General features: G+C 44.4%; 1 protein-coding gene across 1 annotated transcript in view; it reads left to right on the top strand.

The window, feature by feature from the left end:
* LOC128560924 (nodal modulator 1) overlaps positions 1-22,245 on the top strand; it is a 63,504-nt gene extending 41,259 nt beyond the window's left edge. Inside the window, exons 19-31 of the mRNA XM_053554560.1 lie at positions 939-1,157; positions 1,245-1,327; positions 2,313-2,472; positions 2,607-2,733; positions 4,724-4,837; positions 5,664-5,791; positions 6,786-6,927; positions 10,686-10,769; positions 11,965-12,075; positions 13,724-13,825; positions 15,702-15,821; positions 20,847-20,939; positions 21,603-22,245. Of these exons, the coding sequence (XP_053410535.1) occupies positions 939-1,157; positions 1,245-1,327; positions 2,313-2,472; positions 2,607-2,733; positions 4,724-4,837; positions 5,664-5,791; positions 6,786-6,927; positions 10,686-10,769; positions 11,965-12,075; positions 13,724-13,825; positions 15,702-15,821; positions 20,847-20,939; positions 21,603-21,734 (1,615 nt within the window). The 3' untranslated portion in view covers positions 21,735-22,245. The remainder of the gene's footprint in view (positions 1-938; positions 1,158-1,244; positions 1,328-2,312; positions 2,473-2,606; positions 2,734-4,723; positions 4,838-5,663; positions 5,792-6,785; positions 6,928-10,685; positions 10,770-11,964; positions 12,076-13,723; positions 13,826-15,701; positions 15,822-20,846; positions 20,940-21,602) is intronic.
* Positions 22,246-23,714: the final 1,469 nt, after the last annotated feature.

Raw genomic sequence — 23,714 nt, 5'->3', positions numbered from 1 at the left:
CCTCCTTGCTGTCCCTGATCGTCTGAGTGAGCTCTAAGTAGGGACGTTGCACTCTGTGTCCCCTTGCAGGAGTCACTCTTCACCCTGAGAGCTGCATGGCACTTTCCTCCCCTGCACACCTTTGCTCCATGTCGCTCATTGGAAAGGCCTTGGCTGACCCTTTTATGTAAGGTAGCACTCCCGGCTCTTTCCTCCCGCATGGCTTCATGTGTCTTCCTTACATCTATCATCTGACATTATTTTTCCAATCTGCCCCTTCCTACTAAGATGTGGATTCTGCAGGGGTGGGAGGACTGTTTTGTTTATCTTGCATCCCTGGCGGCCAGAGCAGTGCCTGGTTCTTTAGTCGAGTGTGTTCTCTGAGCAGATTGTGTGGAAACCGAGATGCTGGCGTGGAGGGAGCTTCATATCCATCATGGAAACAGATTAGCTTTCATCTAGTCATCACAAAGTCGATATTACTTTATTCCAGCCAAGATGTTCCAGAAACTGCTACAATCACTACAAAGTTCAGTTTTTAGTTTTTTTTTTTTTGAGACAGAGTCTCACTATGTTGTCCTCGATAGAGTGCGGTGGTGTCACAGCTCACAGCAACTTCAAACACTTGGGCTTAAGTAGCTGGGACTACAGGTGCCTGCCACAACGCCCGGCTATTTTTTGTTGCAGTTGTCGTTGTTTAGCGGGCCTGGGCTGGGTTCGAACCTGCCAGCCTCGGTGTATGTGGCTGGCTCCATAACCACTGTGCTATGGGTGCCAAGTCAGTTTTTATTTTTTGTTAAACTATAAGTTTATTTAAAACAGAAATCTGTGCCACTGAGGTTTCATTTTAAGGTGCACAGTTTTTTACTCACAAGTTCCTGCTTGGAGAAATGTTCAGTTCCCACCAATGACTAGGATGAGCAACTATGTCCTATGGGCTGGCCCTTTCTTTCTTCCAGATCTTCCATTGACAGTGAACCCGCCTTGGTCTTAGGCCCTCTCAAGTCTGTGCAGGAGCTGCGGAGGGAGCAGCAGCTGGCTGAGATTGAGACCCGAAGGCAGGAGAGGGAGAAGAATGGCAAAGAGGAAGGTGGAGAAGGAAGGACCAAACCTCCCATGCAGGAGATGGTAGATGAATTACAAGGCCCCTTCTCCTACGATTTCTCTTACTGGGCACGGTAAGCTCGCCTGTGTATTTCTCTGCAGTGTCCTCTGTTCTGAGAGTATAGAAAACCAGCCAAACTGAATTATTTTAATTCTTTTAGGTCTGGAGAGAAAATCACTGTCACACCCTCATCTAAAGAGCTGCTCTTTTATCCTCCCTCCACAGAAGCCGTCGTCAGTGGAGGTAAAGTAAATTCAGTGAGCAGTGTCTGCCTGTGCAATTGTTCCTTTACTTGCATTGAAAAATTGGTTTGCGGTGGTGTTTTAGTGAAGCCGTTTCTGTACACGCACACACACATCCTCTCTGGCACACAGATGTTACTGTTTAGTGGACAGATGAATGAATGAATGATTTAAATACATTCAAATAACTTTGACTATTAGAATTGAGGGGATCTTTTTGGAAAAGGACTTGGTTTTTTTTATATTATTAGATGACATCAGAAGGTAGGTGAAAAGCAAAACCACCACTTACTAAGATGTGGGTGTTTGTCTTCATGTGTCTGCATGTTTCTCATCTTTCTGTTGTTTGGCAGGGTGTAATGGAAGGGGTTTTGGGGGGAATGGATGATTGAAGTGATTGCTTAGGGAGTATTTCCTTTTTGGCTACTGCTAGTTTTTTCAAGCATTGTATGTTCATTAAACCACAGGCCACACATGTGCTTTGTGTTTGGAAGTACAGTCTGTCGAAGGGCTTGACTTTCTATCAGGCAGGCTCTTTGGGGCAGTCTTCACATTGAGTCCTCCGGAGGTTGAACAGCTCAGCAGCCACATGTCAGCTGTAAAGAGTTCTCGCTTGATCTGTGGTCTTGTGAGAACTCAGGAAGAGTAATAGTGAAAACCAGCTTCTGACATTTGTTCAGTTCACCTGCTAAAGTCCTTGGCAGTTGAGCAAGGCCTTTTGGGATGGAGAGAGGCTTGGGCTGCATCTAATTACTGAGCTTTCTGAAGTACTATCACCTCATTTGGAAGTAGCTTCTGATGTCAGTTCTAGCCCCTTCCGTAAGAAACCCCCAACCAGGGTGGCGCCTGTGGCTCATGCCAGAGGTGGTGGGTTCAAACCCAGCCCTGGCCAAAAACTGCAAAAAAAAAAAGAAAGAAACCCCCAACCAAAAAGGCTCCTCTTTGCAACTAAGTTTCATCCTTGTATTTATTTCTTTCCTTTTTAGAAAGCTGCCCAGGGAAGCTGATTGAGATCCATGGGAAGGCAGGTTTGTTTCTAGAAGGCCAGATCCATCCAGAGTTGGAAGGAGTTGAGATTGTTATCAGTGAAAAGGGGGCAAGTTCACCCTTGATCACAGTCTTCACTGATGACAAAGGGGCCTACAGGTGAGTCCGTGATGAAGCAGCATTTGCTTGGGACCAGCAGGGGAGTCTCCTAGATGAACTGGGAAGCCCAGATTTCCTCCATGAGGGGAACCAAGAACTACAGAACCTGTAGTGCTCTGCTTTCTTCCATTCAGTGTTGGCCCCTTGCACAGTGACCTGGAATACACTGTGACCTCGCAGAAGGAGGGTTACGTTTTGACTGCGGTGGAAGGAACCATAGGAGACTTTAAGGCTTATGCCTTGGCAGGTGTAAGCTTTGAGGTAACACTATATTTTTAAAAGGCGGTTTTATTGAAGTATAATTTATAATGAACTGCACACAAATAGGCAATTTGACAGTTTTGACATATAAATAGACCCATAAAACACCTCTATAATAAAAAACGTGAGCATATCCATCACCCCTAAGGTTTCTTCCTGCCCCTTGGGAATCCCTCCCTCCTTCAGCCTCAGCTGATCTGATCTGCTTTCTGTCTCTTTTCATCAGTTTGCATTTTCTAGAGTTTTTATAGAAATGGAATCATGCAGGATGTACTCTTTATTTCATCTGGCTTCTTTCACTGAGCATAATTTGGATGGCTGTTGACTTTAGCATGTTTGTGTACTTTCTGGGAAGTGGTTTAAGCTTCCATCCTTAACTGTCCTGTGTTGAAGGACACAGAAGGTTCTTGTGGTGTTTGCTGTCTAGTTCTCTTCCACCTATCCTTCCTGGGAAGAAGCATGCTGTGTATGGTCCAGAGTGTGTCTGGAGATGCTTGTGTATGAATATTTATAGACTACAGGCCAAATGAAAAGAATGACAGATTGCATCATGTACAAATTTAAAAGTCTATAGTGCCAAATACATTCTAAACCAAATTAAAATCTGTCCAAACTGGGAAGAAATATTTATATCATAAATAATACCCCAGTTTATAAGGAGTTTCTAAAATCAGTAAGAAAAAGACAACCTAATAGGAAAAAAACCTATTAGAAAAAAATGGACAAAGGAATAAAAAGGCAAATCGTGGAAATAATGCAAGTGATGGATAAACATGGAGAAAATGCTAAGCCTTAGCAGTTAACTGAGGAAATGCAAAGTAACTTAAGTGTCAAAACACTGTTTTTTGGGGGTGTGTGTGTGCTAGACCTTCAATAATTATGGCAATATCCATTTTTTGGTGTGTGTTTTCCCATGCACAAATAACTTACAGGTCTGCAAATGGTTGCAGCCACTTTGGAATGCCCTTTGGAAGTAGCTTTCTGAATTTGAAGTACACATACTGATCAGTTCTTCTCCTGGGAATTGGTTGTTGAGAAAAAGAGGAAAACCTTAAGTGCATAAAGATAAGACGGGGGAACATTCTGATTGTTTCTGTCTACCGCAAAAGTAGGAGGCTGCGCCTGTGGTCCCAGCTGCTCGGGAGGCTGAGGCAAGAGAATCGCTTAAGCCCAGGAGTTGGAGGTTGCTGTGAGCTGTGTGAGGCCATGGCACTCTACCGAGGGCCATAAAGTGAGACTCTGTCTCTACAAAAAAAAAAAAAAAAAAAAGTAGGAGGCTGGCTTGTGTGCTATAGTTTGCAGACTCTTGCTTCTCGAATATTTGCCCCAGTTAAGAAACACTGAGATAGCTGTTTATGAATTGGCACAAGGGAGAGGCCGGGTAAATTGTCAAGGAAGAGAGCGAGTTGTAGGACTACATGTGTAATGGGCCACTTTTATTTCACCTACTTCTTTGCCCCTATCTTGAATAGTCTGTCAACAATGTAAATAATGTTTATAAAATTGGTGTGGACATGGAAGGAGTTCTGGAAGGCTGCACACCAAACTTTGAACATCACCTGTGGGGAGGAAGATTAGCCCCCCCCCACTCCATGAATAAATAAATAAAAGAAAACATCTTACAAGAATTACCTCTTGGGTGGCACCCGTAGCTCAGTCGGCACGGTACTGGCCACATACACTGAGGGTGGCAGGTTCGAACCCGACCTGAGTCAGCTAAACAACTGCAACAAAAAAATAGCTGGGCATTGTGGCAGGTGCCTGTAGTCCCAGCTACTTGGGAAGCTGAGGCAAGAGAATCGCTTAAGCCCAAGAGTTTGAGGTTGCTGTGAGCTGTGACTCCACAGCACTCTACCAAGGGCAACATAGTGAGACTCTGTCTGAAAAAAAAAAAAGGAAAAAAAAAGAATTACCTCTTATCTTGTGGAAATATTCTCTTTATGGTTATCAGGAGTTGAACCTTGCTCTGGTCTCACTTTCTCATGTCCAGATAAAAGCTGAAGATGACCAGCCCCTACCTGGAGTCCTCCTGTCCCTTAGTGGTGGTGTGTTCCGTTCCAACCTCTTGACCCAGGACAATGGCATTCTGACGTTCTCGAACCTGGTAACGTGTCCTTCTGCAATTTGCCGCCTGCCAGTCTTCCCCCCGAGAGAGCGGGACACCACATGCTTGAGTGTGTACCGCTTGACAATGCGAGAAAAGAAAACCAACGTGGAGTGGTTTAAGTTTCTTAGGGGACCACGTTTAATTAGAGGGTTGCTCTTATGGGAACTTAACGCTGCTGATTCATGTTCCTTTTGCACACACTTCTTGTTTTCCGGTCACCCACTCATCACTAAGACAGTGTAATTAATTTCCCTGGCCACAGAGGCTCCTCTCTTAGGCGTCCCTTTGTCATGCCACAGGATCATGTTGTTTACAATGCCGAGTCTTATTCCGAGTTTAGCTTGTGTTTCTCCTGCAAAGCACGTTCCATGTGGTGGGAAACCAGGACTGGTTTTTCATGCAAGGTGTAGTCGGAGGCTCTGACTGGTGGGGACTCTGGCAGTGCATGTTGGTTGGCCACAGTGGCTGTTGTGGGGGCATCACAGACAGGCAGAGGGGGCATGGAGAGAGCCACGCTGTGCGGTGACGCACCCTGCTCAGACCTGCTGCATCCTTCCAGGCAAGTTACTTCACCTCTCTGAGCCTCAGCTTCTTCATTCATCAAATTCAAATATGACTTCTAACTTGACAGAATTGTTGTAGGCACGCAGTAATGACAGCTGCCATTGTTAGAATTGTAATTGCTGTTACCTGGCTGTGATTACTGATGGTAGAGATAGGGTTGCTATGTCCGTCTGCCTGGGAACTCCTGACATTAGTCCCCCACCTTGTAATCCATAGTGGGATGTGGCCACTCAGGCTCTGTGGGATTGTCTCTTGGCAGAGCCCTGGCCAGTATTACTTCAAACCCATGATGAAGGAATTCCGGTTTGAACCGTCGTCACAAATGATTGAGGTGCAGGAGGGACAGAACCTGAAGATTACCATCACGGGGTACCGGACGGCCTATAGGTGAGCAGCTCTGGCCCCCACTCGTGGTGGTCCCCCCACTCCCAGTGGTCCCCCACTCCTGGGTAGCTCCCCACTCCTGGTGGCCCCCACTCCCAGGTGGCCTCCCACTCCTGGCCAGCTTCCCATTCCCGGGGGCCCCCACTCCCGGGTGGCCGGGGGTGAGTTGCCTCATGCTTTAGATACCTAAAATTACACATCCAGATTTGATTTGGGAGGAAGGGAGGTGAGGTCTGAGGTCAAAGGACTTTTGATTGCTGCCCTTTCTTTTCATGTTTCAGCCTTGAGGTTCATCTCCAATATCCTTATTTTGAAATGGGCCTGAGAGAGCCTGCTGAGTTGCTAGAACATTTTATTTTTAAAAAGCTTTAAACTTGAATTAAATCTTTAAAAGAGAAAAATTTATCCATTTGAGTAAAACTTGGGAATGTTGAAGAGACTATCCTACAGCATAAAGTTTCCCTCCTACCCTGTGTCCCAGCCACCAAGTCTCCCTTCCGGGAGAAAACCAGTATTTCCAGTTTTTCTGAATGTGTACAAATACTGCAGATAGATTGGGAGATACATGCACACGTGTATACACATGGCTTTTTAAATACACATATACAAAAGCACTTTAGGTGAAGACTGGAAAGATTGGGTTTAGCAAAATGGACCATTTTCAACTGTATGTAATGCAATGAAAAGAAATGAGTTATTTCATGTTACTGAATGCTCCATTATTTAAAATAAAGCTTAGCCTTTTTAACTTACAATTTCCTGGAGCTTCTCTCAAAACATCTGAGAAGAGAAACTGATGATGACTCATCCCTCTGGCAGGAAGGCTTGACTGGGAAGTGCCATGGCCAAACCCAGTCGCCTGGATCGTTGGGCACGATTATCCACTCAACTGTTTTTTGTGCTGTAATCATCCGCAAATGCAGAACACTTTGCTAGGCTCCTCTGGTGCTCTGACAACATGAGAATGTCATGTTCCATTTCTTTTTCGTCACACTAGTTGCTATGGTACAGTGTCTTCCCTGAATGGGGAGCCAGAGCAGGGCATTGCCGTGGAAGCCGTGGGCCAGAACGACTGCAGCGTTTATGGGGAAGACACTGTGACGGATGAGGAGGGCAAGTTCAGATTACGTGGCTTGCTGGTGAGACTTTGAACACATTTTATTATTGGGTTTTTGCCATCCTATATTTAGTGATGTCCCGTGGTGCTGACCCAGCATTGCCAGGAGTCGGGTAGGCCAGAGGGCTGAGGGTGGGGTTCTGTGGCCCTGCATATCCTTATCTTAACTGGCTCATTTTGCCTTTTATCTAGTCAACAAGTTGGGTTGCAGTTCTGTGGCAAAATCAGGTTTGAAAACCATGCGTTTGGTGCAACTTTTGCCTCGTGGTGTGTGGTCATTGCTCAGGCCAGGACTCTTAAACCAAATGCTTATAGGGCAGAAGAGAAGTGTGAGTGCCGGTGGAGCCTGGGTGGGCAGAAAGGTGAGGACTGGGGAGAGGCACGGCCCAGGGAGAGGGTGCAGCCTGCTTCTCAGCTCCAGCTCATGGTAGCCACGCGGGAAGACAGACTCAGGGTTGTCTGATCATTTGAAAGAAAAGTCAGAAGTTCAGATTTCTATGTGACACTAACGATTTTTAGATGTTCACAACTAAGAGAAAAAGAAACCTACAACTTCTTTGTATGGGCCAAATAAACAACTTATTTGCCCTTTTGGCTGCTAAATTGCAACATTTACTTAGCATTTGGTGCTTTATTTTTTCTTTGTTCATTCTTTCATTTGCTCATTCAACAGATCTTGAGTGTATACCATAGAGTATATCCGAAAGGGAGTATGTATTGGGACTAGACCACCAAGATCTAGAATTTGGTCCCAGCCTTTCAGATTCACACTGGATGTTGGTAGTGGAGCCCAGAGCCTGTCATACCGGCGACAGACTAGTGTTTGCCTATAACATGTGGGCTAAGATGCCAACTGGTCTGCCGGTTTGTTTATCCATGTTGGAGTGGCGGTGTTCTTTCCCAAGACAAGCATACCTCTGTCGAGAGCCCAGGGCATCCTCACTTTCAATATCAGGGTATCTGGAAGTTGGATTGGTGCATATGTAACATTTAAGCCAAAGGAGGTAGCTAGATATGGAGTGTGTTTCGCCTGGCTATGTTCTGAAACACATACAGATTCCTGCAGGTTGCGGTCCAGTGGGCAGAGCTGGATGTACATGGGCTCTCCTTCCTCTGCTCTGCCCACTACTCCCCTCTTTGTTACGTGTTTCTCAGAGTCAATATCATGGCGAGTATCTCGCCATTCAAACAAGTCTGGACGCCCTTTACTGTTGGGGCTGCCTCTAGCTATCCCTGCCCCATGGTGGCTGCCACAGCGACCCCTGTTCCCAAGGCACAGGAGGCTGCTCTCTGCTCTCCTGCAGTTCTGGATTCCTTCCTTGCAGCAGTGGTTCCAGAGAAGAGAGACTAAGGGGGTGTGGAGTGCACTACTTCCTCCTGCCGGCTGTGGCCAAGGTGCAGGGAGAGGGAGGGTGAAGAGCCAAGTGCCCTGGGTTGTGACCAGACACAGCCTTTGCATTTTATCCTTTGTTCCCTGCTGCTCTGGTCTGCCGGGGTTTGGATCCTGCCTCTGTCATTCCTCAAGTGACCAGGAAAGTTTCTCGTCCTTTTCTTAATCTGTTTCTGTCATCTGTAAAATGAAGATAAGAATAATGTCTAGCTTTTGGGATGGCCTTGAGTTATTAAACGAGTTAATATGTGTAAGACATATGGAGTAGTACCTGGCACCGTGGCTCAGTAAGTGTTTAGTTAAAAAAAAGCAAAACAAAAGCTTCCCTGAGTGGAACTGCGAGTTGACCGGCTTTTGTTTGCACCTTTCCGAGTTGAACTTGAGTAGCGTGAGAAGGGCCTGGGAGGGCTGCCCTTGCAGTTCCGTTTCTTAGCTGGGTCTCCCCTCCTGATGGATGAGCTCTGTGTTCTCTGCTTACTTCACTTCCATTAGTTGCCAGAATGAAAATTCAGCATCACCTTTTTCGTGCCTCCCAGGGCCTTGCTGGCTCAGACATGTTCTTTTAAGCTTCCTGACTTGGCACATTTTAGTTTATCTGAGCGAAGTTTTCTTTTCTTCTTCACTGTGATGGAGTTCCATCCATTTCAGTTGATACTCCCAGCAGCTGCCTCCTCCTCCAGCAGGTGTTAATTCATTTGTGCTTTCAGTATTTTTTAGTCTCCCCCTGGTGGCAGCCTGCGCCTTCCACGTGCAAGGCCTTGTACGGGCCCCAGCCTCTGAAGGAGCAGCTTTGGATGTGTCTCAAGGGTTTCAGATTTGAGTTTGCCATTCTCCTAAGGGATGGTGAGCTGGAGTTCCTTGTTGAAGATGTCTTAGGATTTTGATGCTGTTAGGTGCTCTTATGCCTGCTTCTTTATTTGACCTTGCCAGGCAGTGTGCTCATCAAGACATTTTGGGGAGAAGAGGCTATGCTGCTAGGTGTTGCTGCTAAGTGATGAAGGTGACTCCCTGAGACTGTTGGCCTTGAGTGAGGAGCGGGGCCAGTTAGGATGGGAGCAGCTGCCTGACAGGAGCCTGACAGGCTCAGGCGTGGAGCGAGTGACAAGTGCCTGTATTCCCAGCCTCAGTGCATCTGTTTTTCCTTTTCTTTGAAACCAGCTACTGGGGTCTTTTTCTCTCTAAGGTGCAAATAGCTATTTTGAACTGAACCTATGCGGTGCATCTAATTGAGCTATAAAGTGAATTAACATGTCTTTTGGTGGTCATAAATTTGATTGTGCTTGTAGGTTTTTTTTTTAATAATAGTAGGCTGGGCTCGGTGGCTCAAGTTTGTAAATCCTAGCACTCTGGGAGGCCGAGGTGAATTGCTTGAGCTCACGAGTTCGGGACCAGCCTGAGCAAAAGTGAGACTCTGTCTCTACTAAAGATAGAAAAACTAAGGCAAGAGGATCGCTTGAGCCCAAGAGTTTGAAGGTTGCTGTGAGCTGTGATGCTACAGCACTCTACCCAGGGCAATAGCTGTTTCAAAAACAAACCAACAAACAAACAAATAATAGCTTTACAAAAGCTTATTATAAAAGAATTCAGGTAACAGATAGAAAGGGACAAGACCTTGAAAGAGAGAAAACCCCCGTAAACCTATCACATGGAAATACTTCTGGTTAATCTGTAGTGAGTACCATTTCTGATTGTTCTCCCTGCGTTCAAAGATGGTCAAAACATAACATAATTTTAGGTGACCAGAACCACATGACCCAGTCTCCGTACTAGGTTAAAAATAAATATTGGATCTTAGAGTTTTCTCCTCTTAGATGCACATAGATACCTTTGAACTTGACCCCATGCTTCAGACCCTAATGGGTCACAGGGTTAATCGTGCTATTGGTGATCAGGAAATTGGTTGTTTTAAAAGTTATTTTAGAGTAATGACTTTTTTTGGGCAAACATGATATATGCCAATAAATTTGAGCAATAGAAAGTGTAAAGAAGAAATATTTTATAAAAGGAAAAAGCTCAACTCCCACTTAGAAATATTATTCATCGTAAGCATTTGGGAGTGCCATTCCAGATATCAATCTATATATATATATATATATATATGGATGTGGGGGGTGGACAGGATTTTAGAAGAGTGAGAACACTGTATACTTATAGTCTTTGAAATAAGAAACCAACTTTGATGGGTAGAAGGAAGGACATGAAAGTGAATTGGAGAGGGAGTGTTGCAGAACTAGATGTTTCGTCACCTTAAGAACGCTAAAGTCTTAAGAAGGTGTGTAGGCCACAGACTGGGATGTGAAGGGACAGAAATGCTCCTGTCTGTGTGCTCAGGCCAGGTGTGACGCGACATGCCCCCTTTGTAGAGAAGTGACTTCCGTATTTATTTGCAGCCGGGATGCGTGTACCACATCCAGCTGAAGACCGAAGGCAATGCCCACATTGAGCGGGCGCTCCCCCACCATCGGGTGATTGAGGTAAGGCGCTCCGCGCTGCTGCCGCTGCTGCTGCGTCTTGGGCTGTTGGCTTTTTTGGAGAAAAACCCTTTCTTGCTTCTCCAGCTGTCTGCTTTTCATCTGTGGTCAGGGGAACTTTAAGTCCTAATTAAGGGTCCTCTTAGAACAGTGTCTTCTTCATAAGCAGCATCTTATTGTAGGTTTTAATGAACAGTGTTGCTGTCACACATTCAGAAAGGAAATTGGAACTGTTGTGTGCTCGCTCCCCTGCAACTTCTGATCATTATTCTGCAAGTTAAGGATCTTTAGGCATAAATAGCATTTCAAAGCAAGGGAGGCTAGTGGGGAGAACATGCGCTTAATTGGTAACAGGACCACCAGTTTTCTTAGGTTCTGATGACCTCCCCCCCACCCCAACTTTGTGGGAGTCTTTTGATATTCAAGGTAATGATTTAGTGAAAATTGATCTCTAAAGAGGCCGCCCTCCAGGTCACAGGATATGGCCCAGGAATCAATTGAAGTAAGGCTTTTCTCACTAGTCTTGTTGGCAAGACTCGAGGTCTTGGCGGGACAAGAGGAACTGCCTTTTGGTGGCTTTACTGAGGTGGCTTCATTAGGTACAGAGTGGGGAAGTTCATAGGGAGGGTGGTGAGTTGCTTAGGACTTTGGGCCTAGGAAGTGGATTTTTTTCTGTGTCTTTGTGGCATCCAACAATTTAAATAGCTGAGATGACCGCATTTCATACCAAAATGCCTTCCAGTTTTATATAATATTTCCCTGCCGTCGTAACTTAGGCCAGGATCACTGGCAGAAATGTGGACTGCAGCCAGGCAGACATGGAAGGGAAGTAGCCCTCTGGGGTCTCAGGAGCCGTGAGCTCAGACCCCACCCCAAGGGGGTGCTGTGACACTGTCCTGCCAATGGCTGCGAAGCAAGAATTCTTTTTTCAAGGGAAGTTGGGACATCTGGCTTTGCATGTGAAATTTCTTACTTTTTAAAATGTTGGGATGTAAAGAAAACTTAGAAAAAAAATACTGTGCTTACCAAACAAAATGTGTCTGTGGCCATCCGTTTGTGACCTTGGACTTAGGCTACTTTGATGGCCAACTTTGCTCCTTTAACGTAAGAAGTGAAGTTCGCTGTGCAGTAGCTCTCAGGCCACCAGACAGCTGGCATAGAAGTTCCTCATGGCGGCATTCCTTCTCTTTCTGTCTAGGTTGGGAATAATGACATCGATGATGTGAACATCATAGTTTTTCGGCAGATTAATCAGTTCGACTTAAGTGGAAATGTGATCACTTCTTCTGAGTATCTACCTACGTTATGGGTAAGACCAGCCTTTTAGGATGCAGCTGTTGTGTTCTGTTCCGCTTTGAGATAAGGAGAGGGGACGTTTGTGCCTGCCTCACTCTGGCTTAGCACACGGCAGATGAAGATGCTCCAGAGTGCTGCCACTGAGGCTTGAGGGTGAGACTTAAGAAGTGTGTGTGTGTGTGTGTGTGTGTGTGTGTGTGTGTGTGTGTCACAGCATGTATGTGGGAGAGCGATCGCCGGTTTTTGGAGAGAATGTTCCAGTTTCAGGTAACTGTTCTGCCAGATGTTAATCTTCTAAAAGATCATAGTAGAACTCTGATGAATGACTGATACTGTCTTAACATGGAAAGACAGTTGTAAGGGAGAGAGCCCTGTGTTTTAAGTTCTGTCCGGTGTGGGGGTGGTGTGCAATGGCAGGCCCAATGGCAGTCTGGGCTCTCTTGTTACCGGTAGCTGCTCACCTGGCCTCCTCGGCCAGTTGCTTCATTTCCCGTGTGCCTTGGTTTCCTCCTCTGTAAAACCGGGATCCTTGGACACAGTGACCTCTGTGGTTTCTTCCACCTCTATCAATATCTGTGGCTAATGAAGAAATACTTACAAAGTGCCCTGTGGCCCCTCCAAAGATGTTAATGAACTGCTCTGCGGGTGTATTATGAAGAGGCACTTGCCATTTTATATACAGTGAAGTATTTGGCTTGGGTGAGAACGTGTGCTTGGGTTTTAACCCATCACGGTCTGGGGGTTGCAGGCATCTCTGCCTGTAGGGACCAGGCAGAGGAAGTCAGAGAGCCCTGATTTTTAAATATAGTCAGTGAATTCAATGCATTAAAACACCATGTAGGGCAAAAGAACACATATGTATACGTGGTCTTGGATGTGACCCGCAGGCCTCCAGTCCATCGCTTTTGTTTTAGGAAAACTCCCCTTGACTGTATGTCATGTAGCCAGTGCCCACATGGTCCCTGGGGACACAGTCTGTGGTGTTCTCCGGTGGCAGGTGCAATGTGGCGTCCTCACAGCCTTTACCATCAGTCAGCATGTGCCTTATGTTCCTCAGGCCCCATCACATGAGAGCAGGTGACAGCCTTGAAATAAAGCACTAAAGTATTTCTTGCAGCATCTTGGAGAACCAAAACAAAATGGAATGTGTTTGGAGTTTGGCAAGCACTCATGGAGTTAAGGTTACTTTATGTGATAAGGCAGTGCAATGTGGGCAAGACGTTCAGTGATAGGAGTTAAGTCCTGGGCTCGACCATGTGTAAGTTGTGTGACCTTAGGTGACTTAGGCTCTCTGAGTCTCCATAAAATGTCCTGTTCTGTGGTTAGGATTGGTGATGTGTAAAGTGTCTCTTGCCTGCCCAGCAAATCATAGATTATGTTAATATTATTGTTATATTAACTATTAATACCATTTAGAGCAACAAACACAGGCCATCAGAATATATTTTAACTTCCACTTCTGTGCCTGGCACATAACTGGAATCTCAGGTGATTGAGGGCGGTGTGATGCATAGCTCATCAGGGCGGGCGGTTTCTTTTTCGCATAACCATGTTTTCAATATCCCCTCCCCAAGAGATCAGCTGTCCTGAGGATGTCTGAAATGAAATGTTTATCATGTTTCAATTTCAAGAGCACGTCCTGCTTTTTTCCTGCTCTCCAGGTAAAGCTTTACAAAAGTGAAAACCTTGATAATCCAATCCAGACCGTGTCTCTCGGCCAGTCGCTTTTCTTCCACTTTCCCCCACTGCTCAGAGACGGCGAGGTAATGTCTGCGGCTTGGTTCTACATTCCGCCTTTGTTTTCATAATTCTGCTTTTTAGTTTAAAGGGAACACAGTTCTCTCTTTTTCTCCCCAGATACCATGCTGTGGAAATGTGCTCTTTGAATCAAAGGATATTGGGCTTGCAGGGGTTATTTTTTCTTAATTGTTCTATTTACAAAAATAATACATATTCATGGCAGGAGATTGTGGAAAAAAGAAAAAAATCAGGCATCATCTCATTATCCAGAAATAATCACTGCTAAAATGTTGATTGGTGTCTGTTGGGTCTTTTTTCAGTGTGTGTGTCTGTAAATGTGAATATACATGTATATTGTAATAATTCAAAACCGGAGTTGTTTTGTAATCTGTGCTTTTGAATGAGGAATATATCACAAATCTGTTTCCCATCATTAAATCTTTCATAACATGATTTTTATGGATAGTAGTTCTTAATACACACATAGCAAATATTATAATTTATTTAATCAAAGCCCTCCTGTTAGGCATTATTTACTCTTAGCACTCTGAGTGTATTATCCATTCTTTCCTGGCCTGCAGGGTTTCTGTTGAGAAATTCACTGGGAGTCTTATAATGAGGGTTCCCTTGAATGAGACACGTCACTTTCCTCTTGCTGCTTTCAAAATTCTGTCTTTGACAATTTAATTATAATGTGTCTTCTGGAGACCACCTTAGGGTCTACTTACTTGATGACCTTTGGGTTTCATGAATCTGGATGTCCATCTCCTTACCCAGAATTGAGGCATTTTCAGCCCTTATTTTGGACACATTTACTGATTCTAAAATGTTTATCATCAGTTCTGTTCATTTAGGGTTAAGTATTGTAGTTGGCATGATGAGAGCAAACTTTGCAAAGAATTTGGTTCTTTTCTGGCAATCTTAGCCTGAGGATAGCACCTGGCAGGGGCTCAGCACTCAGGGCTGTGACTATCACTGGTATCATTCCAGGAATATTGTATTTTTAGAACTTGCCAACTTATGAGCCACTTACATATCATCCCTTAGAAGTCAGCCTCATTTTGGATTGAAAATAGTCTTCCTGCAGTTATGATTTAATAAAAAAAAAAAATAGAAAATAGTCTTCCTGGATCACATGCCTCATAAGAATTGGCTCACATAATTTTTTATGTATTGTAAAGTCATTTCTTCAAAGGGCCATAATTGTTGAGGTTGAATATGCTCATAAAAAAGTGCTGACAGCCTATCAGAAGACACAGTCTCAGAGACATTGGGGACCCAAGGTGCCACTGAAGGAATAGCTGCTGGGGTTACAACTCTGAAGCTAGCAACCTCGGTTTGAATGCGTAGACTTGGGGATTTCTTTCTTTTTGTTTTTATTATTGGGGATTCATTAAGCCAGGTTACACTGATTGCAATTGTTAGGTAAAGTCCCTCTTGCAATCATGTCTTGCCCCCATAAAGTGTGACACACACCAAGGCCCCACCCACCTCCCTCCGTCCCTCTTTCTGCTTTCCCCCCCATAACCTTAATTGTCATTAATTGTCCTCATATCAAAATTGAGTACATAGGATTCATGCTTCTCCATTCTTGTGATGCTTTACTAAGAATAATGTCTTCCACTTCCATCCAGGTTAATACGAAGGATGTAAAGTCTCCATTTTTTTTAATGGCTGAATAGTATTCCATGGTATACATATACCACAGCTTGTTAATCCATTCCTGGGTTGGTGGGCATTTAGGCTGTGAAGACAAAGTTCTTGAGATAACTCAGATAGTAAAAGAGGGGGATTTCTTTAAAAACAAAGTTCTTTGCATCCCAGCTGTATGTTAGGTTTTGGTTTCCATTTGCTTTGCCAATCTGTCCTTTACCAAAATCACTTCTTCCCTGTGCACAGAACTATATTGTGCTTCTGGACTCCACACTGCCCAGGTCCCAGTATGACTACGTCTTGCCTCAGGTCTCCTTCACTGCAGTGGGCTACCATAAACACATCACCTTGATTTTTAATCCCACGGTAAGTATAAAGGGGGGTTAAAAAGCAGCAGTCCATGGGGCGGTAAGAGAAGGCAAGTCCACCGCAGGTTGGAGGGCAGCTATTTAAACAGCTCCCCATGTTGGGTCACCTTCCCATTGGGCTTTCTGGATTTCCCCAGATGCTTTTTAACTTTCCTGAACAGTGATACCTGCCATTCCCTTTGAGGAGGAAACTGGTGACAATAGGATATAATTGTTTAGCTCAGTGATTCAGGAGTGATTTGGGGAAGGAGGGACACCACTACCCTGCGATTGGTGGTGTCATGTCCTCTATCGGGAGGCATGCCATACCTGACCTGCTCAAACCTCTAGAGTTAATTCCAGTTTACTGGGAACAGAGAGTATGTAGGAGCATGTAAACAATACTGCAGGGATGCAGGACAGCAGCCTGGAGCCTGATTTGTTTGACAAATAAATTGCAAGAGAAAAAAACAAAACAAAACAGATGGGCAGGATACCTGTAGGTTAAAAGAAACTTAATTTATCACTTAATTTATTACATATGTGGCCTTTACTGGATCTTGTATCCAACAGATTATAAACAACAACAGAATAAATAAAACATAATGTGTGTCTTTCGCATTTATGAGATAATTGTTTGGATCAGTGATTCTCAAAGGTCAGGTGAGGATTGGACAGATACAACAGCAAGAAAAAAAAACAGATTCTAGGCCCCAACTCAAGACTACCGGTTCTGAACTTGGTGTGTGTGTGGATGAAAGTAGAGTGTAGGCTGCATTAAAAACCAAAAATCTGGCCTCTTATTGGTCATTGTCTCTAGGCCTTTCAGTGGGTAGAGTACGAATTTCATTTTTAGGTTTTTTTTTTTGAGACAGTCTTACTTTGTCACCCCTCATAGAATGCCATGGCATCATGGCTCATAGCAACCTCAAACTCTGGGGCTCAAGTAATTCTCTTGCCTCAGTCTCCCGAGTAGCTGGGACTAAAGTAGCTGGGACTTTTTTAGAGATGGGATCTCTTGCTCAGGTTGGTCTTGAACTTCTGAGTGTAAGCAGTCTGCCCACCTCAGCCTCCCAGAGTGCTGGGATTACAGGCATGAGCCACCGTGCTTGGCCCATCATTTTTATAGTTTTAAAAATGATAAGTATATATGGAACAATATATGTAGATATTCCTTATTTCTTTTTTACAATTGAATAGTATTCCTTAGCATGGATAAACCACATGTCTTAGTGCATTCATGATGCTATAACAAAAGATCTTAGACTGGGTAATTTATAAACATTTGTTTCTTACAGTTCTAGAGGCTGGGAAGTCCAAGATCAAGGCACCAGCAGATTCAGTGTTTGGTGAGGGCTCACTCTCTGCTGCATAGGTGGTGCCATCTAGCTGTGTCCTCACGTGGAGGAAGGGGCAAATGAGCTCCCTCAGGCCTCTCTTAACAAGGGCACAGATCCCATTCATGAAGGCTCTGCCCTCATGACTTAATCACCTTCTAAAAGACTCTCACATGGGGGGTTAGGTTTCAACCTATGGATTTGGGGGAGACACAGACCTTCAGATTTTAGCACTCTATTCAATTAGTCCCTGGTTGGTGGGCATTTGGGTTGTTACTGGCTTTCTGGTATTACAAATAACCCTTTAATGAATTGCCTTATGCATGCATGTTTTTGAATGTTTGCCAGGCTATCTTTGGAATAGACTCCCAGAAGTGGAGTTGCTGGATCAAAGGGTAAATGCGTGTGGAATTTTGATTGATATTACCACTTCCCCTTCATAGGGATCAGACTGTTTTGCATTCCCACCAGCAACGTATGAATACTCCTTTTCTCCAACACAGTATGTTGTCAACTTTTCAATTTTTGCAGTCTAGTTGAAGAAAAGTGGTATGATCTCAGTGTAGTTTTAATTTGTATTTCTCTCTTTTCATATAGCTAAGGGCCATTTGTATTTTCTTTTCTGTAAACTGTTTACTTCTTTAACAAAATTTTCTCTGGAACTTTTGGCCTTTCCCCACTGCTTGCAGAAGCTCTTAGTGTAGTAGGAATGTTAACCCTTTGTCTGTAATGTACGTTGTACTCATTTCTCTCAGTTTGTCATTTACCTTTTCACCTGGCTTATGCCAAAGTTTATTTTATTTCTATGTTAGATGTATTAATATTTTTCTTCTTGCTTCTGGGTTTTGATTGATGATTAGGAATGTTTTCCCCACTTTCAGTTCTTTTTTTTTTTTTTTTGTAATTAAATCATAGCTGTGTACATTAATGAAATCATGGGGTACAGTGTGCTAGTTTATATACAATTTGAAATACTTTCGCTTTTAGGGGAATTTACTGTGTTTTCTTCTGGGACTCATATGGTTTCTTTTCTCTCTATCCATTTGTAGTTTTTCCTGGTGTAAGGTGTGGAGGATGGTTCTAAATTATCTTTTTCCATGTGCTACCCAGTTGCAGTTTAGTGCTTTTTAGCCACCATCATGTATGGAAGATTGGTAGGAATTATCCCTATTGTAGAGAAGAGAATGTGGGAGGTGTGAATGGCCCAAGGTCACCAACTCACGTGGAGCGAAGTTAAGATTTGAGCAAAACTCCGCTGACTCTGGGGTTCTGTGAGGAGCGGCTCGTGGTCAGTGAGCTGGCAACTGTGATCTGACTAGAACAATAGAGTTTTTCTGACAATCCTAAGAGGAAGTACTTGTTTTCTAATCAGGAGACCTGGTTAGAAAGTATCAACGAATCGAGCATCTTAGGGAACCGTTTATCTCTTCATGGAGTTACATTGTGACCCCACTGAGTAGGAGGGGCCTGGGTGATGGCCATGGATGGCTGTGGGCCTTCACATTCCCACGAGCCCCTTAGCAGAAGACTCGTCTAGGGACACACTCAGGCATCCAGTGGTTGGGAACATCGAGATGCCACTTGGTGGTGGCTGAGCAGCCCGTCCCTGTAGCTGCTGCCATGGAGTGTGCCTGCCATTTCTGAGAGGGTGAAAAACATCGTTCTCCTCTAGCAGGGCACAAAGAGGCTGCCAAGAGAACTGGGGGCTTTGCAGGGCACTCATGGTTGATACTCAAAAAAGCCTTTGCCTCGTGGTTCTGTTCTTCCCATTTTTATAGAAACTCAGAGAGTCAGTCATTTACCTAGGGTCACTCAGCAGAGCCAGGACTCAAACAAAGTGGTTTGTCTCAAGCCACGTGGTTCTACCATGTTATAACCTTCCACATGATGGTGGTTCAACCTCTTACACTCACAAGGGGCTTTGTGCTCTCTCTGGTTTCCTCTTTTGTTGGACACGGTTACCTGTTTTTATTCAGTGTTCAATCCACTGCTGAGCATTGCACACGTCATTTTGTTGAATTTTTACAACCTTCTCCTATAGTAGGTGCTATTCATATTACATCCTTTTTTTTGTAGTTGAATAAACTAAGAGTTCACATGGTTGCCCAAGGTTCTTATCTGGTAAGTTCTGAGACTTGAGCCTAGAATCATAATCACTCTCCTCATTCCCGCTGGATTAAACTTCTAATGAAATGGAAGTTTACTTCAATGGAAAATGGATGGGCCTCAGACATGTCAAAAAATAACACTTGAAGACAGAAATCTTTTGCTACCTTATTCTTCCATTTATTTTATTTTATTTTTTTTATTGTTGGGGAGTCATTGTATTCTTCCATTTATTAAAGGGCATCTATCCTGCCTTAACTGCCTCAGGTACTATGGCTTCACAGTCATTCTCTGCCTAGCAGTTCCGAGATATTTTATTCTCAGCCCCCTTTACATTGTTACAACTTGCTGAAGATCTCAAAGAACTTGGGTTTATATGGCATCTCCCTGTCTGTATTTAACATATTAGAAATTAAAACTGAGATGTTGAAACACAAGAATCCACAAGCTACACATGCCTCTGGCTGTCAGGGTGATGGCATCACATCACAGAGCCTCTGGAAGAGTCCCCCGTACACCCGGGAGAGAAGTGAGAGTGAAGAAGGACATGACGTCTTAACAGTGTTATGGAAATAGTCTGGACTTGTGACCCTCCTGGAAGGAGCGTCCCTATACTGGATTTTAAGAACATTGCTCTGGCTTTTATCATTATGAAAATTCTCATTTAATTTATTGGTTTCCTTTGTGGGACTACAGTGGGCTGGTTGGGTTATATAGTCTTTTGATATTTTAGAACCTGAAATTTCAGAGGCTTTAGCAAGATAGATAATTCTGTTCCAAGTCAGTTTCTAGGAGTGAGCAGTACAGAGATCCTATGGTAGCTTCAAGCTGTTTGGGACCTAGAGGCCCCTTTTTTCCTATTCCTCTTCTCCAAAATGGTGCATTTGGCCAAATGCTGTGTAGTTATTAAGAAGGGAGGCACACTGTTTCTCTTTCAGAGTACAAGCAGGGTGTTGGCCTCTCACTTCTGTGCATGCACTGTTGGCCAGAATTCGGTTCCATGGCCACAGCTAGCTGCAAGGGAGTCTAGGAAATGTCTGTATTCTGATTGGTCCAGATAAAAGTTGGGGCTTCTATGAGAAGACAGGAAGAATGGTCACAGGGAGACTAGTAGCAGTCTCTGCATTGCTTCCTAACTGGGGTACCCTCTCTGGAACTAGCTTGGCACTGTGTGCCCTGGGCCTAGAACAGTTGAGTTCTTGATACATCTTTATGGGATAAGTCCCTTCATATAGCTGGGACTCAACAAACTAAGATCCATTTACTTTTCAACCACGAGTAATCCTCATTTTCTGCATCTCTTCATTTTCTCAGTTTGGATAGTGAATATTCAGAGGGTAAGGAGAATACTTGTCATTGGAATCTCTGTTCCTAAGCTTCAGAAGCAAGTAGCAAGAGTTTGGACAGCAGAGGATTCATGTAAAAATCTGTGTGAATTGCTTCAGTTTCTTTGTTTGGATAGCAAGAATTTGGATCACAAGGGACCCTGAGTGTCCTTGGACAGTCAGTGTGGAAGGCCGGATGGTTCTTTGTAGCTTCGTAACTGTGGGTGATAAATGTGAGACCTTGGTGAAGAGTAATGGTACTCTTGGTGTTTGCAGAGGAAGCTGCCTGAGCAAGACATTGCCCAAGGGTCATACATCGCTCTGCCTCTGACGCTGCTTGTTCTGTTGGCTGGTTACAACCACGACAAGGTAGGAAATCTGAGATCTCATGAGAAGGCAGGTGTGTCAGGGCAAGTGCATCCTCACTGCTGTGGAAGTAACAGCAGAGCTTGTCCAGTGTTAGGGAAATCACTAAGTTTTGAGACTGGAAGGGACCGTGAAGGCCTCAAGTCCAGTCCTAGGCCTTCTTTCAAAGTCTTCAACATCTAGTAACGTCTTTCCTGGTCCTTAACCCTTGCTGATCCTGTGTCAGACCTATCTGATATAATGTTTTCTTTGTTGTTGTTTTATAACCCAAAATAAAAACACTTTAATTATTTTATTACGTAACCTAAAATAGATAATAAAATTTATCAGGTGAGTTCATATTTATGGTTTTTTTCTTTTAAAACTGTAGAATAATTTCAAGTAATCCACCAATCTCTTTCCTACCTAAAACAAATAAGAGCTGGGGAGTATGTGGGTAGCAGAAAAATTGGATTGGAAAGGGTTAAACCTGGACTACCTCTAGGGCTGTGTTGCTCCTGGGGTGATCTCTGGGGACCCTCTACAAAGTCTTGCCTCATTTGAAACCCACCCATTAGCACACAGGTGCAGACGGTGCCTAAACAGGAAGGCGTGTTGATAAGTGAGACTCTACGTCTGGGCAGATGTCTTCTCCTCCTGCCTCTCATGTTCTCTCTCTTTCTCCAGCTCATCCCTTTGCTGTTGCAGTTGACAAGCCGACTGCAGGGAGTCCGAGCTCTGGGCCAGGCAGCCTCTGACAACAGTGGCCCTGAGGATGCAAAGAGGCAGGCTAAGAAACAGAAGACCAGGCGGACGTGAGGAGGAGGAGGGGACAGTTGCAGTCTCTTGGAAAAGGGCATGGAGGGGACCACCACACACCGTGGGCTAGAAGCACAGCGCATGCATCGATTAACTTCAGCAATGCTGATGCCCCATTCCCTCCTGTATCCTGTAGCCTGGCCACCTGTATCCGTCTTCTTCACGTGGCCCCTTGTGCAATGCAGCGAATGGACCCTCCTGTCATTCTGCTGCACACAATTTATTTTCTAAGTCAAAGATAATTTATTATTTTTCTCAAGGAAGTATTTAAGCTGTGCTGGTGGTATAAGAATATAATTCTTAACCTTTAGCATTCGTTTGGAAGAAGAGTTCCAGTAAACGTGGCATTTGGTTCTGTAATGAAGTACCTTTTGGGGTTCATCTATTTCCTTAACGTCCCTTCACATTTGAGATCCCTTGCAGAAACTACAGCAGCCTGTATCCACTACTAGGAGGATATGTTAGGAGGTAAAAGTCAATAAAGTTGCCCATTCATTTGTGTTGTAGCTCATCTCAGATGTATTTCTTGGGTGACATGGGTGTTGTAAAGCCAGTTGCACATACAGTAGGTTAGACCCTCAGTGAAGTGGCCGAGGGCACAAAAAGTGGCAACACCACTGATATCAACCCAGGCAACTGTCTCCTGGCCCCAGTGGTAGAGGATAGTGATGATTGTAGCAAACTGTGTCTAAAGGAGGCACAGTCACTCAGCTCTGGCTCACTCTTGCTCTGCAGGAATATACGTTCATTTTTCTAGAGAAGCTGGAAAGATTGTTTTATGTGAAATCTTCTGGGTTTTACATGTTAGTGACAAATTCAAATTTTAATAAAGGGTACATTTTGGCCAAAGTGCAGGTGTAGGCTTGGTGATGCTTGAGGCCTCCTGGTTTCCGTGAGATCCATAAGAAGTCACAGCATTTTAGTGGCATGAACTTAGTTCTTATAGGAAGTCATGAGGTTAATTATATTATATTGAAGGAGGGTAGCACCCATCCATCCAGCATTTATTGAGTGCCACATACAGCAGGACTTAGGGAGATGAGTAGATGACAGAGGGAGTTGGGGAGGCCAGGGGCCGTGTCTGCTTTGCTCGTCGTGTCCCAGAGCGTGGCAGGTATGCGGTGGACGCTCCCTACAGAATGAATGTACGAAAGCAGGAATAACTAGACGGGCACGTGGCCCTGCCCTCACAGCACAGCCCATCACTGGGTAGAGGGCAGGCCAGTAAGTCAGCAAGGGCAGTGCGGTAAGCCAGGGCCTCCGGGTAGAGGAAGTGGGGGGCATAGGAGCTGAGAGCAGAATTCTCATCCCACCCCAGGGCTTGGGGAGCTTTCTAGATGTGATGCTTGAGCACAGTCTGGAAGGACCAAGAATAGAAAAAACAACGTGCAAGTTCTTGTTGGGTGCCACTGGCATTGCAGAGGTCAACTTGGAGGACTTGCCGGCTCTTGGGGGCCACCTGCAGAGCTTCTGTGTTTCCAACTATTGGCTATGGGGTGCTCGCACTGTGGAAGGAGGGGGCACTGTGTTGGCCATCTGGGGCAGGAGTGACACATAATCCATTTCTTGGAATGTGTTCTCTTATTCCAAGTGAACACCCAGCAACAGCCCTTTTAAACATTAATGAGATTTTTATTGACGCCAGGAAAGGTTGAGGAACTTGTGAAAAATACAACTAAATGTCAGTTTGCTCTGCCCAGTTCCAGAGGCTGCCATTAGGTGGCAGTCTTTCCCCGTCAGGAGCTACAGGTCACCCTTTCTGTTGGGGGAACATGTGTAGGGCATTTCTTAGTCCATTTGAAAGTCAAGCTTATTCTGTTGTGTGTAATTTTCATTTTCTGGCAATCTCAGGACAGAACTCTGATCTTTCTTGGGAAGTAAATGTTAATGTTACTAGAGGACTTTGAATGGAGCAGAAGTTATACGAGATGGATGTTTTTTCCTGAGGAATTAAAAAATAACTGCCTAAAATGGCAGGTG

This window comes from Nycticebus coucang, chromosome 12, assembly GCF_027406575.1.
Source record: "Nycticebus coucang isolate mNycCou1 chromosome 12, mNycCou1.pri, whole genome shotgun sequence".
Classification (NCBI taxonomy): Eukaryota; Metazoa; Chordata; class Mammalia; order Primates; family Lorisidae; genus Nycticebus; species Nycticebus coucang.
The sequence above is the reverse complement of the archived record's forward strand: the minus strand, read 5'-3'. Positions and strand labels throughout refer to the sequence as shown.